The sequence below is a fragment of the Falco naumanni genome, chromosome 14 (assembly GCF_017639655.2).
Source record: "Falco naumanni isolate bFalNau1 chromosome 14, bFalNau1.pat, whole genome shotgun sequence".
NCBI classification, from domain to species: Eukaryota; Metazoa; Chordata; class Aves; order Falconiformes; family Falconidae; genus Falco; species Falco naumanni.
The window spans coordinates 14,132,824-14,146,830 of NC_054067.1; the positions used below are offsets into that span (position 1 = coordinate 14,132,824).

At 39.5% G+C, this 14,007-nt stretch overlaps 1 protein-coding gene across 14 annotated transcripts in view; it reads right to left on the reverse strand.

Moving 5' to 3' along the window:
* Window positions 1-3,809: 3,809 nt before the first annotated feature.
* Window positions 3,810-14,007, reverse strand: part of KLHL13 (kelch like family member 13) — an 85,096-nt gene continuing 74,898 nt past the window's right edge. For all 14 annotated transcript variants that reach the window (XM_040614368.1, XM_040614362.1, XM_040614366.1 and 11 more), the window contains 2 exons: window positions 7,415-7,528; window positions 3,810-5,373 (listed from right to left, as the gene is read on the reverse strand). In XM_040614368.1, coding sequence (XP_040470302.1) covers window positions 4,886-5,373; window positions 7,415-7,528 — 602 coding nt within the window. In that variant the 3' untranslated portion in view covers window positions 3,810-4,885. The remainder of the gene's footprint in view (window positions 5,374-7,414; window positions 7,529-14,007) is intronic.

A 14,007-nucleotide genomic window follows, 5' to 3' on the forward strand; every position in this document is an offset into this window, starting at 1 on the left:
AAGAGCCAAAATAATACACAGAGGAGGAGACAATCCTCATTCCAAATCATCCCTTCTGGAATGTCAACCATGCACGGCTCCTGCTGTAGCACCGCTCCCAGATTACTGGGCTGCATTTCCTACAAATCACCTAGTCATTAAATAATTCTGGAGGATTCCCGCGCATCACTGATGCTGGAATCCCTGAAAAAACTAGACACATCTTACTGAGTAGCATACATTGTGCAACAAATCCCATCTAGGGGATCAGCAGGTCCAACAGAGCCGGCCATCAAAAGATAAAGCCTATGGACTGAAAAAAGAAGTTCACTTAATGACGTGTAAAAGACTGGCAACAGAAACATGGGAAGTAGTGTCAAGTCAGTCAAGTCACCCTACTTCCCTACCTTGTTCTCAACACCGCGATCACCTTTTCACAGCTGAATGGGTCCTGCAACACCCACGGGACCAAAAAATTTATCATTAAGCAAAGTACACATAACTTTGCATTTTAAGACTTTTTTTTTTTCTGACCACATCTGTACACAAAGAGCTATCATCTCCAGTTTAACTAAAATACGAAAGAGAAAAAATAGCTTGTAAGCAACGTATGTTGTGCAAGTAAAGAACACTTCCACACAGCATGGAAAGCATGAAGTGCTACATAAAAGAGCTTGACTCACCCTCCAGATCCCTGGGTAACCTATACGCACAACCTAAAACACCACGTAAGGTGTAAGCCAGGAGGAAATGGGACATACGTTACTCCAACACACAGGCACCGCTTACTAGGTTAAAACTGCTTATCTATTTCCAGGTACGCACAAGCTGAATGATGATTACGTTTATCAAAAGCAGGTTACATACCAGCAGCGGCTATTTTCTCCCTTGACATGAGGAGCATGCCACTAGGAAAGCTTCAGCTTTATCGATTCCAATTAGGAACAGAGGAAGTGACAAAGACGTCAGCTACAAAAGGGAAGAATTAAAAAACTAGCAACCAGCAGTGTCAGACACCAACACAAAGATGACGTAATTACCAGCTGGAGGATAAATTAAGAAGGAACAATTCTAGTAGGTAGAATGACATTTGCAAAAAAAAAAAATTAAAAAATATCCTTTGATCTTTCCAGATCAGATAATCCCCAAATCTTTAGCTATAAACTTCTCCAGACATTTGTACTGCACTCACTGCTGTGGCATCAAATTACTTTTTGATGTCCAACCAGTCAGCAGATTAAGACTGTAAGCTTTTGGGGAGAATTTTATTTATCTGTATGCAAACTGCCCTAAGCCAAGATTTCCATTATTCCACTAAAGAATCAGACTATTGGTTTGAGCTTGACTGTTACTAAAAAGCTACTCCTTGAAGAAACAGAATGGGCAGTTTGAAAATAGCGCTGAGGTATGAGAAAACAACTTTTTTTTTTTTTTTTTTTTTGTCCTGGGAATAGGTTAAGACTCACAGTGATTCTTCAGCGCACGGCAACTCTAGAGCCACAGGTCAGGCCACCAGCTGCCTTCTGCTGCTGCTCCAGTTCTCACCCCTTCATGCCAACTCCATTACCCGAAGAACACAAAGACTGCAAATGCCCCAAGGTAGGTTGGATTCTACCATGAACTACCTTCCCTGGGCCAGACTCTTAGACTTTATACAACTTTCTAGGGGAAGGGGAACCACGGAAAACTGGGCATTTGCAGATTACCGGCTCTTCGATGTGAACAGGGCAAAAAACTTCAAATAACCTGAGTTTTCCCAGGTTTCCTTCCCCATCATACTTGTCCTGTTTCAAAACACAGCACAAGGGAAGTGTCATCCCAAATGTCTCATCTTTCAGTTTCTCTGTAGGGATATCAGCCGGGCCTTGTGATGAGTTAAATACAGAAGTGAGCACTTTTGACATTTCTTGCTAATTGGGCACCAAAAAAAAGCAACGTCCAAATGAATTCTGAGAGTGGAGCGTGGGTCTGCGGTTACTGGGAGAGGGCAGGCAGCTCCAGCAGCAATCCCAGCTAGCACACTAATGTAGTCTTATTTGCTCTCACAACAAATATAGACTAATTGCTTTTTATCCAGGTGCTTTTCTCATTTAGCTACCATAACTGCAAAATGAAAGAATTCAAGATGTATGAAAAAAAACAGGGCTGCTTATCATCAGGACAGATCATAAAGGCAGCCTCACTGAAAACAGGGATTGAATATCTGCTGTATCTACACGTACACCTACAGTTGTGGATTCAGAGATGGAAAGAGTTTCTTATGCTATGGTTAAGAAAGATGTAATAAGCATCAAGTCATTTTACACTGCATTAACAGAAGAATTTTGCAGGTTTTGGCAAATCCTTGAGGTTTGCTTTTCAATCCTGGTAAGCAGGTGTTAACTAATGTCATTATGAACACCTTAATCTGGAGAGAGATAGAAGAAAAAAAAACCTCAAAGATTAATTTGATTGATGCACTACATTTAATCCACTATGCTGTGTCCAACACTGATAACAAAACGACATTAAAAAATAATTCTTCCACTTCAAGTACAATAGATAATGATACACTAAAAAAAAAATATCTCTACATCGTGGCCATATACCAGCTCCTGGGCTACTCTCAAGGCCCGTCAGACACGGAACTTTGACATCTTGACTTCTAACCATCTCATAATGGTTAGAACCCACCCTAAGCTTCTTCTGAATTGAGAATATCAGCAGGATACCTGCTTTTAAACAGGGTGCCTCCTCAACTCCAGCACACAAACAGCAGGATATATTTACATTATCCAAAAGGTGTTACAACTACTTCAACTACTTTTCCGTTTAATTAATAAATATGGATTTCAAGGGACTTAAATTTAAGCAGGCTCTAAAATCTGGTCTCCGAGCTGGAAAAAAAAAAATATTAGTAGCATGTGACGCTTAAATGACTGGCACATACTTTAACGACAGAGCAACCTTTTCCTATGTGGTGCTTTGCACAGCATTAGAAGAGTATTCTTAAGGTGATGAGTCAGTTCATCTTCACTGGCTACTTTCCAAGAGTATCCACTGGCGCCACTATTCCACCTATAACAACCTTGCACAGCTACATGGAATTCAGGTATTTTTTTAAAGAGGAAGAATTGCTTTCGGTTTTAACCAAAACAGTTATGTAACCTAAAGCTTACACATACATCTTGGTAGTGATCATTACTAGTAAATGCAATAAATTACCAGTATATGCAATAAATTACTAGTAAACTGCATAAAGAATAAATATCAGCACTTCCAAAAGTGACACCATAGTAACGTGCTGCTTGATGCATCAATCAGGGTGCATCAAATACAAACGGCACACTCCCAGCAAAAGTCTGTTCGGCTTTACATGGTTATTGCTAACAGGTAGCGCAACCAAATAAGCTAACTGGTTTAAAGACTTCCCCAGACAATGCCCCTCTGACTGTGTTCATCAGCAAAACCACCGGTAACATGCAACGGGAAGTTCAGAACAAGCACGATGGTATTAGACTCCTACAAGCACTCGGAGCTGCAATGTGCCAGCAGCGCGCTGTATTTCAGAGCAGATAAAGATTTCTGTAAATTTGCACGGCTGCACACATAAGCAGTAGTTCTCCAAGAAAAAAATTAAGACAGTTGGTTCTTTTATCAGTCCTTAACAATAAAATGAACACATCAGGCCAAAATAGTTTCTTAAAAGTAGGTCAAAATACCCATTCATGATCATTCTGCGTTGGTTTCCTAGCAAGTTAATCTACCCACACAGATATACATAATGCGTATCCTGGAGACAGTGAGGAAGAAAACCAAATACATTAATGAGGTAGCTTAGACTGAATAACTGCAGTTAAAAGTTTTATTGAACAAAAGAAGGTAAAACGTGGTAGTCCAAGTTCACTGAGCAAAAGCAGCTCTCTCGCTGAAGCTGCACTTTGTGCTAAATAACCTTATTAACTGAGACTATACAGAGGACACATTATGCAAGTTATCTCAACAGCAAAGGAGAAAAGGTAGATTAAATTTGTTTCGATGGAATGACTTGGTCAAATTCAGTGGCTTAAGTTAATGTTTCTAGCCCTTCTCTACCTATATTCAGTACAGGCATACAACAGAATATACAACTGCACTGAATTCCCGTTTGTTAATAGTGTGTGCTCCCATGCAAGTGGAAGCCAATTCCTCAAAAAAACCAAATTAAAAAACCCAAACGTTTTAAATCTTTTGTTTGAAGCATCACTCAACCGACTCAGGAAAAACACTCGATACATGTTATAAAAAAACTCCCGGCCTCTACAAGGTCCGCTTCCTGTATAGTGTTAATTTTTTAAAATTTTATTTCTCCCCTCTGCCTAAGAAACTTCATATGCTCTGAAAGCACCCACAAAATCAGGTGGGTAAACAGATATGTCAAAAATACTCTGTGAAAAGAGGGAGGTAGCTCAGGCCCCTTGGCAACCTTCTGTCATAGTTCACATTGATGTGGTCTACCTCCCCTTGTTATCTGCAGTCAAAAATGAAAGGAAAAAGGATTTCAACTACGAAATTTAGTGAAAGAACATGTTCAATACAAAGTCTTCAAATCTGACTCATTTGGCTTCCAAATGTAACCTATAAGATACCTCACACCCAATACACAACATTAATAACGTACCTAGTTCATACATTTTATAGACAATATCTTCTCATTTGTTAAACATTTGGCTCGGGTGAGTACATCTTTTTTTGTTAACCACTTGACAAACATTCTAGGCCAAACAAACAGCACAAATAATGTCAAAGTCTTTTTTTTTTTTTTTTTCCCCAGTAACTGTATGAAATGCTGTAGGCTAAGCCTAACAGAAACTATTGAAGAAAAATAATAGACTCCATGATGCAGTGCAAAGGTGTTACTACAACATCATAAGTCAAGGGATGTTTTTTAAGGTGCTGAAAGAGGAGATTCTCTAGACGGTGACCCTGTATTGTCCTCCGGTGGGAAAACAGTAAGAGTGCAGGCTCGAATGCCGCCAAGTGATTCTGGAAGGTCAAATACTTTATGCCACTCATCTTTTTCTGGATCATATTTCTGAACTATTTCCACCATACACCGATTATTCCAAGAATATCCTCCAACAACATAGATTTTATTTTCAAAGACAGCAACCCCAACATCACTTTGCCCACGTAACATGGCAGCAATTGGAGTCCACTGGTCTAGAGTTGGCGAGTAATATTCACAGCTTAGAACATCATCGTAATCACTTGTTCCTCTGAAGTGATTTCCACCAATAACATATAGCTTGTCTCCTACAGTACACATGCAATGCAGACCTCTGACTGTCGTCATTGGAGCTTTCTGAGTCCATTTGTCTGTGTCAGGGTCAAAACACATAAGTTCCTTTTGGAAAGTATCATGGGTAATTCCCCCTAAAGAAATAAAACAGATATTAGAGTAGCGTTCACCCTAATAAGCATTAAATAGCAAAAAAAGACATTAAGTGAATTAATTACATCCTCCTTAAAACTTCTGCACTTCACCTTAGATTACTACCACATATGTACTCCGTTTCAAATGATATTTTTAACGTACCTTGTTCCTTTAAATCCAAATATGAAAAGAAGCCATGGCTCAATACAGTACTTACCAAAGATGACACTGGCAGAATAAAAGAACAAAAAAACTGTTACCTACGCTTCATTTCAGCAAAATTATTTCTTTGCTTACATTTGTTCGGTTTGATAGTTTTGTTTCTCACCACGAAGAAAACCAAAATCCTTTCAAGTTTTGATACTATGCTGTTGTGTTTCAAGTGGTCCTATCGCTTAGCAGATTTTTCTTCAGGAAACTCAACTTGAGCTAAAGAGAGAACACAGCTTTCAAATATTCTTCTGTTAATAAATACCTGTGGTTCTCTCTGTATTTACCTTCCCCATGGCTCCTTGCAAAAGCAGTTAAGAGAGGCTTCAGGGGAAATCACAGGGCTACTTCCCATCAGTAGGTGAAATAGCCCCACATTTCCGCAAGGTCACCAGGCAAGGTCAGAAAGCAGTCACGCCAGTTTCAGACACCATAGGCTTATTAGCTATGGTTTAAGACCATAACAGCCATATTTGAGGTGCTAAAAATTATGCAGAGAACACACTGCTACTGAACAACCTCCTGCAGGGCTAAGCGTTCAACATTGAATTACCACGCTTGGATTATTAGCAGACAGAGATGGCGTGGTGTCTACAGGAGTGATGCAAGAAAGTGCCCAGTTCTTCAGCTGGACAGTAAGAATTAAATACAGAAAAAACACCCAAACACAGGGGGACTGTCCAGCCCTGATACTTAATGTCAGCCGTAGTAGGGTGGCAGTGCTTGGAAGCCTGTCAGAGAGAAAAGGTTTTAGTGACAAAAGGAACTAATCTTCACATTTTCAACCACAAAAGTGTCTGGACATGGGGATATCATCTGAGAGGACAGGAGGTAAAGAAAAATTGCTGGGAAATACAGAGCATCTACATGAAAAAAATACAGCAGGGAGCATAAGTACGTGCTGCCTGCAGTATAACAAGCAAAATGGGCAAAAAAGTACAAATAGCAGCACAATGATTAGAAGCTAGCTTAATGGACTTGCTCATAGACGAGTAAGAAGCTGTACCTTATGGCATTCTGGTAAATTTTAAACCAAACCCCTCCTAGCCTACTGGCACAAGGGCCCCTGATTCAAAACACCTCGAGGATCAATCTGCTCCAGTGCATCTCCCCACCAGTTCTTTACAGCTATGCAACCTCAACCCACCTCTCACCCTGAATTTCAGCTCAGTTCTTAAAGAGCATCCCTTAAAATTGCAGTAGGAGAACATACACAGAGGTCTGTGCTCTCTGTGGAGATCACTGACAGACAGATTGAATCTTCTTTAAAAACTGATCAGATACCAGACCTGCAGAAAACCTACCGCCCCCAGTTTGGAAAAAAATGGAATGAAACTATAACCTTGACGACATGGGACTGAGCATATTATAAATGAAACATCAGTGAAAGTACAGACATCATTCATATATTGTGATTAACATCAAAACTTATCCTTTTCCATCAGCTCAATGAAGGCTGATGCTCTTTAAAGTACTAAAATTTCTAATGCTTTCCAAAATGTATCAAAAAGGATGTGTTTAATGTTTATTGCTATATAAAGGTATGTATGTAGTGCTGCCATAGAAAAATGTATTCTGACAAAGTGAATAACTCCTTTGGAATTCAAAGTTGTCATTTACTGTGTAAATGCATAACATTATCTAAAATAATCTTCTCAGACTCTGCAATATATACCCTATTTGATTGGCTTCAAATGAAATTGCATCACTGCTTATACCGTGGCAAACCTACTGCAACTAGAAACTGATTTTTATTGTTTCCCACTGAAACAGGAAAAGTTAGGTAGGTAATTGTTCCACAGAGATGATATGATCATAGGAGTTGTTTACCTGAAATATACATTAATCCCCCATACACGGTTCCAGCATGACCATAGTGGGGTTCGTTCATTTTCGCGACATAGCTCCATTCATTCATTCTGGGATTGTAACATTCCACAGTAGCTGTTTAAAACAAATGAGAACATAAAAATGTTGAAGCTAGCATGGCAGTTTGGTTTTGAGTGCAGTCGTAGTGGCAGTAATATATTCATAAACAGAGCAAGTATCAATGAAAAACATTGTTCGACTGAGAAAGTGTCAAGGGAATTATTGAGCATTATGTCCACAGACAATACAGAAAAACCTCAAGCTTTGTCCCGGAGGAACAAAAAGGAAGAAAGAAACCATCTTGCATTCTTGTCTCCCACTTGTCTCATTCCCATTCCTGCTTGACACAACCCGCCCCAACTCACGAACCCTGCCAGAGGTACAAGCTGTGGGACATCAGAGAAAATGGCAACAAAGCTGGGTGAATTCAGCTTTTCTGCCCTTTCCTCTCGTACAACTCCCTCCATTGTCTGCTGTATAGAGAGAGGGGGAATAAACTTCAAATTATCTCAAAGAGGATCTACACATCTGGCAACCAGAAAAGACCCAACTCTTCAGCAATGTCCCATCCATGCAGAAAATCAGGCTGGATCTTCTTCTTGATATTTCCACATTGAAATGGTCCTATGCCCTCAAAAATGGAGCAGCAACTTGTTGACTAATTTTCTACTGTCTTGCAATGTGTTATTAAGCAACTGCACAGCATATACAAGTCACCAATTCAAACAGTTTATAAAAGCCAAGCTTTAAAAAATTCAAGGTGAAACACCACTGAACCTTGGATAGAGAGCAACAGTGCTTGTGTCAATACACAGATCCATTTGTGCAGTTTTTGTGCACTGGAATGTTAAAATGATCAAAGGATTTATCAAATTGGAAATTGTAGAGGCTAGTAGTAGGTTAAAAAGAAACCCCGAGACCAGGTGTCCTTGCAGAAAGCATTTCTGAGGACTCCTCTCTTCAAAGCATGATGGAAGAGATGAGGGGTTGCAGGAAAAGGGCTATTCAAAAAGCACACAGAATGGAAACAGAAAGCAGATTTAATAATGGCCCCGAGCAAGCTTGATCAGTACAACATGACCAAGGGGCTAGAGATCCTGAAAAATCCTGTACAGTGACCTTACGATGCCCAAAGCGGTTAATAATTGTGTTAAAGACAAATTAAAGCTCATCTTAAATACTTAAAATTAAGAATCAGACTCTAATGCTTGTTATACAATGCTTGATCTCTGAAGAGAGATGTTTACAAACTGTGTGTACAAAATTGAATCTGTCTGTCAAAGTGGCCTTTTACTTGCTCTAGAACAAGCTTTTTACTCAATCAAGGGTAGAAAATCTGAGTCAGCTCTATGGAATCAGTGATGGTGACACAGTCCAGGATTACATATCAAATAAAGAGACAAAAAAAATATTTAGAAGCTGAGAAACTTGCCATTTTAAAGGCAGAAACTACTTAGTATAAGCCTCCAGCATTCACAGTACTGGCCAGGCCAGTAATACATACTGATCAGTAACACTCAAAACAGTGACCGTCGGGTACCTCACCCTAACTCCAAATCTGTCTTTTAAAAATATCCTTTGGAACATTTTGGAAGAGTAAGGTACATCTATGGTGTCAGACTACCACAAAAAAAATCCCTAGTCACAGAAAAAATTAGCGAAGACCACATTACAGCGACCTTCTGAATTATCTTTCAGCTGCTGTAAAATGCACAGCCTCCTTATAGTTGCAAAAGAGGACGATATTTTGTAATTCCATGCAGTTAGTATCTAAGTAAACACACTCAAAATAAAAGATTCCAGTTCCGGGAGTACTGTTTGACAACCAGTTCAGCAGCATCCAAGATTAAAAATTAGGAAAAAAAAACCCAAACCCCAAACTATATCGCTCGTAAGAGTTGCTAAATTGTTATAGCACCCTGGATTTTCTTCAGCTTTTACCCAACCAGGAGCTGAAATTTAAACTTAAGAAATACAGAAAAGTGTTGGTCTAGAACATTATGTTCATGATATAAGGCAAAACACACTAAATTCCTGTTTCAAAAGACATTATATACGTTTATTCACAGGTATGAAATGATTAATTTCATATTCGATACGTTTATTCACAGGTATGAAATGATTAATTTCATATTCTTGAAACTGTTTAAAAATAGTAATGAAAGCCTGAAATGCTTCTGGTTTTGTAGAAGTGCCTTGCATATGGGCTCCCAGTTACGCCAGCCATCTCAGGGCTTTATAAGATGGACAGAAAATAAAAAATCTGATGCAAAGTAACTGAAGTCGAGTGTGTCTTAAAAACTCCTGTTGACATGCCAAATTTGTGATTTAAACCTGCTCAATACGGGCAAGCTCCCAAGTTCACTCTAGGAGATCAGTCCTTCACTGAAGACTTCTCCTGCGGTCCAACCTTGTTACTCCATTTCCTACCTCGGCCATTTGAAAGGAGCCTCGAGCCACCTTTCACATTACACACATGTACAGGTAGAAGAAAGTCAGCATAAGAAAAGGTATGAAAAGGCATTCAAACATACATCTGCAACGGCAATTTTTAAAGTCAGGCTTGAGTTCCTTTAATAAAGTAAAAGACTCTTTAAAAAAAGTTGGTGTTTTTCCCGTTTGATATCCTGCAACCTTTGCACATCCATGAAGGACTTACATACCATAAAGGCAGTGAAAGCTGGAGACAGCCTCTTCCCCACATAAAGGTACAGGCACAAAGAATTCATTCCAGAAGTTACACCTATAACTAAATCTGCATCATGTTTCTATGCATTGCCATGTTGACACCACATGCAGCATCTGCCCAATCCCCAAATAAATCCACGCTCTTTTTCGTATAAAATTTATTTTTTCATTTCAATATTCTTTTCTAAAGAAGAAAGCTCCTTTCTACTCTGCTCTATTTAGCAATCAGAAGAAAACAAAGATGCGCAGAAATTTCAAGAACAGAGAAAAAACAAATTTGACATGCAAGTAATTATAGCTGTCCCAGTTCTACCCTGACAGCAGACCCTTCCGACCTGCTGTTCACTGCTACGCTGCAACGAAATCATCATTCTACTTGCTTTCACAAAAACAAAGGCATCCTCCTTCCCACGGTGCTTCCAATCCATGCTGAGGTGAGGCTCTTACCTTACCAGTACACTGTGAGGACAGGAAGAGCTGAGTGTGTGCAAAGCAATCACAAAGCCAGCAGCGAACACATTAACATGACATTCAACGCTGGACAACTGTTTATCTCGCTCAGCAGTTCAGATTGCATTTAAGAGAGAAATCCTTGCCAAAAAATCAATTTAGCAAGAGAAGATAAAACATGCAGAAATCGGTATACGTTGCCACCATCACTATCATCGCATTGTAAAGACATTAGTTATCTGAGAAAACATGAAGTTGAGTCTAAGATCGCTTTCTGATGTGGCTTCAAAATTCTCTCAAACATTACCAGTACAGCTAAATACCACCTGACAGTATTTCAGACAAACCATCCCAACTCAAATCTCAAATCTCCTGTGCTCTGAAACAAAGCTAATCACTTCCCAGATGAAAAAAATCCTACTGTTCTGTTTGGTTGTTCACACATAGCTGTCTCCCCGTTGCCTTGCAAGGTCATTCCGTTTCTCTTTTTTAACAAGATCTCCCTCTGTGCTGAAGGAAAAAAAATATTCAAAATTCCAGCTATTAAAGGTGCCCATCAATTTAAGAGAGGAGTCAGGATGTTCTAGATATCATCTGCAGACAGAGCACAGCTCACAAACACTCAAAAGAACTGCTACTTCACTGAACCTAAGCATATATCCTATATAATATAGCATGAGACTGATGGATTCATTCTCCAACAGCATGAATGACTCAAATCAGGCTTTATTTATGTCTAACAGTGGAGCTTCTGACCCGTTCATTACCATAATCCAGGGAAGACAGGCCTCGTTTTAATAGAATTAAGCAATCTCAAAACGACACGGAGCTTTGGCAGTCCCAGGGGACGATCAGCCTGCGCTCATTTTATAGTGCCATCTGTGATGCTCTTTGAGGAGTATACGGACATTTAGCACTTCTCTGTCAGTAGCTTCTAATGTGTCTTGAGGTTTATTACAGCAGCACTTAGCAAGTGTGTGTGATGTCCCAAAACCCAGGATCTTCATTTTGTAATATTATGTCTATAATACAGCTCGCTTCTGTGGAACTCAAAGCTGACTTGGTTAAATTACGCAGTCCTGAGTAATTCTGTCCCTAGGACAGCAAAGAGCCACTCCAAAATAATCTCCTATGCAAGAGGTCCTCCAGTTCACACTTTGGTTTGATGTTCACAGTACTACACAGACAGCAAGCAGCCCAACTGGGTAACGATGCGTATTCTTTTCCTTAACCAACAATATTTAAAATATATATATTATATAAACTCACAAAAGAAGTTTTTACATAAACAAGAAGTTGTTTGAAATGAGGTTTAAGCATCACAGAAGGCACTGGGAAAATAAATGCCTTCCCACTTGCTGGGCTGGGGGTCTGAAGAACGCGTAACTGTCCTGCCCTGGACTACAAGGCATCTCTTTCTGTCTTTATTGCAGCATGATGATGGTGTCAATGAATCTGTGGTTGAGTCACAACCCAACATCCCTCAAAGTGCTTAGGAAAAGCTCATATACAAAAACGTCAAACTGCACTCAAGCCATCGGCAGCAGAGCCTGAAGTATCTGCAAGGTACCTAACTGCACAAGCTTTCAGATACTTTCAAATGCACAGCTTCTACCGTTAGCAAAAGCACCACAACTGAAGTCTTTCAAAAAGAGCTACAAAAATCGACTTGTCTGAGAAAACAGTACCCAGTGCCCTGCACAACAGCACAGCTGGGAACTGCCAATGAGCTCCGCTCCACGAGTATCTGAGAGCCACACCTGGTTGTCCCTTTGTCTCCTCTTCCAAAAAGCCTCACCTTTTGCACACCTGCCTTCTCCAGGCTGGTCTCCTCACGCCAGAGCGCTGTTCTCCCTGCCTGCTGGGAACACTGTGGCAGGTGCCTGCCTTGACAGTGAAGAAGAGCCAACCACAGTTACTTACAATACTTTTGGGAGTGGTGCATGCTTCTGCACTGCCCTCCATCGTCATGGGGTAGAAAAATCTGAATTATGATCTCATCATTCAGACTGTTTCAAAGACATTTACCACATTGACGCATGTACCATATATATATGCAAATTCACCCATCCTTAGCAATGAACTAAACTTGTCTCAGCAGCAGGCACTGTTAAAACAGCAGCTGTTTGTTACTGCTAAGCCACGTACTACTGAGGTAGAGCATGGCATTCACAAAGTTCTCAGAAGATTAAAAATTTGACAACTGTTTTGGTAAGGCTTGATAGGAAGTCTCAAAAAATATGATTTTTATTCCACTGACTGTCAGCAGAGAAAAAACAACCCAACCAAACAAACAATGAAGAAATTCATTTTACTAACTTTAATCCTTTGGCCCTTTTCCATAAGAACTGATCTTCCAGAAAGCTGAACGCCGGTTTTGGGAATTCTTCCTTTCTAACAACAGACTGAAATTAGTTTGAACCCAAGGGCAACTTCTTTAATACCTGTCCAACACATATTTGACCTTCTCTTCTATGAAAAGCTTGAGAGTTTTTCTCATCTGAAGAGAATGGGAAGTTTAAGGTGGATTTCATCTCTCAGCTGTCAAGGTTTATGAAAGAAACATGAAAATGGAAAGTGACTTGCCTCACAATTAACAAGAAAAGAAACTGAAGCCCCAAATCAAAGCACTGGACAGCTACAATATTTAGTATTTATTGAGTGCTCTGCCCGCAGAACGAGCCAATGACAATTTTCAGGTCTGTGTGGAAATTGCTGCAGCATTTTAATGATATCTTCACAGAAGAATTTTAGACAGGTGATAAGATTCTGTATTTTAATTAAAGCTGCAGAAGAGTTGAGGTCAGCAGAACGATACTGCTTGATCTAATTTGAGAAAAACACTGTGCTTACAGCCTGCTCTACAGACAGGTGGCACTGGCTTAGTGACAGTTATTTCATATTTATTTTGTTAGACTTGCAACTTTTTCACTGATATTCTTATAACCCTACTCTGTTTAGGTGGTACAATACACAAGGACAGCAATCTGATTATCTGCTATTAATTCATACCATTAAAAAAATAGCTCAATGAAAGTCAGGTTTTCTGATAGGCTAAAGAGCAATAAATATTAGTTTGTACATTTGGTATTTTACAGGGTATTAAGCTTGGTTTAGAATTTATTTTCAGGTAGGCGAAATGACTTTAAAATAACTCGGAAAACCTTGGGATCTGCATCAGAAAATGGCTGTCTAGGGAAAACAAGTTATTGCAAAACAGTTTCCCAAATTTTTTGGAAAGAGAAGGCATTTTTAAATGTCTTTTTTCACCAAACATTAGAATGTATTTTAAACTTCTATCAAACCCAGCCCAGTCGTGTGTAGTGGAAATAACGTACTATATGTTTCCTAGGAAAGTGTGAAATATAATCATGAAACAAACTACATGTGAATGACCGAGATGCACTGATTAAATA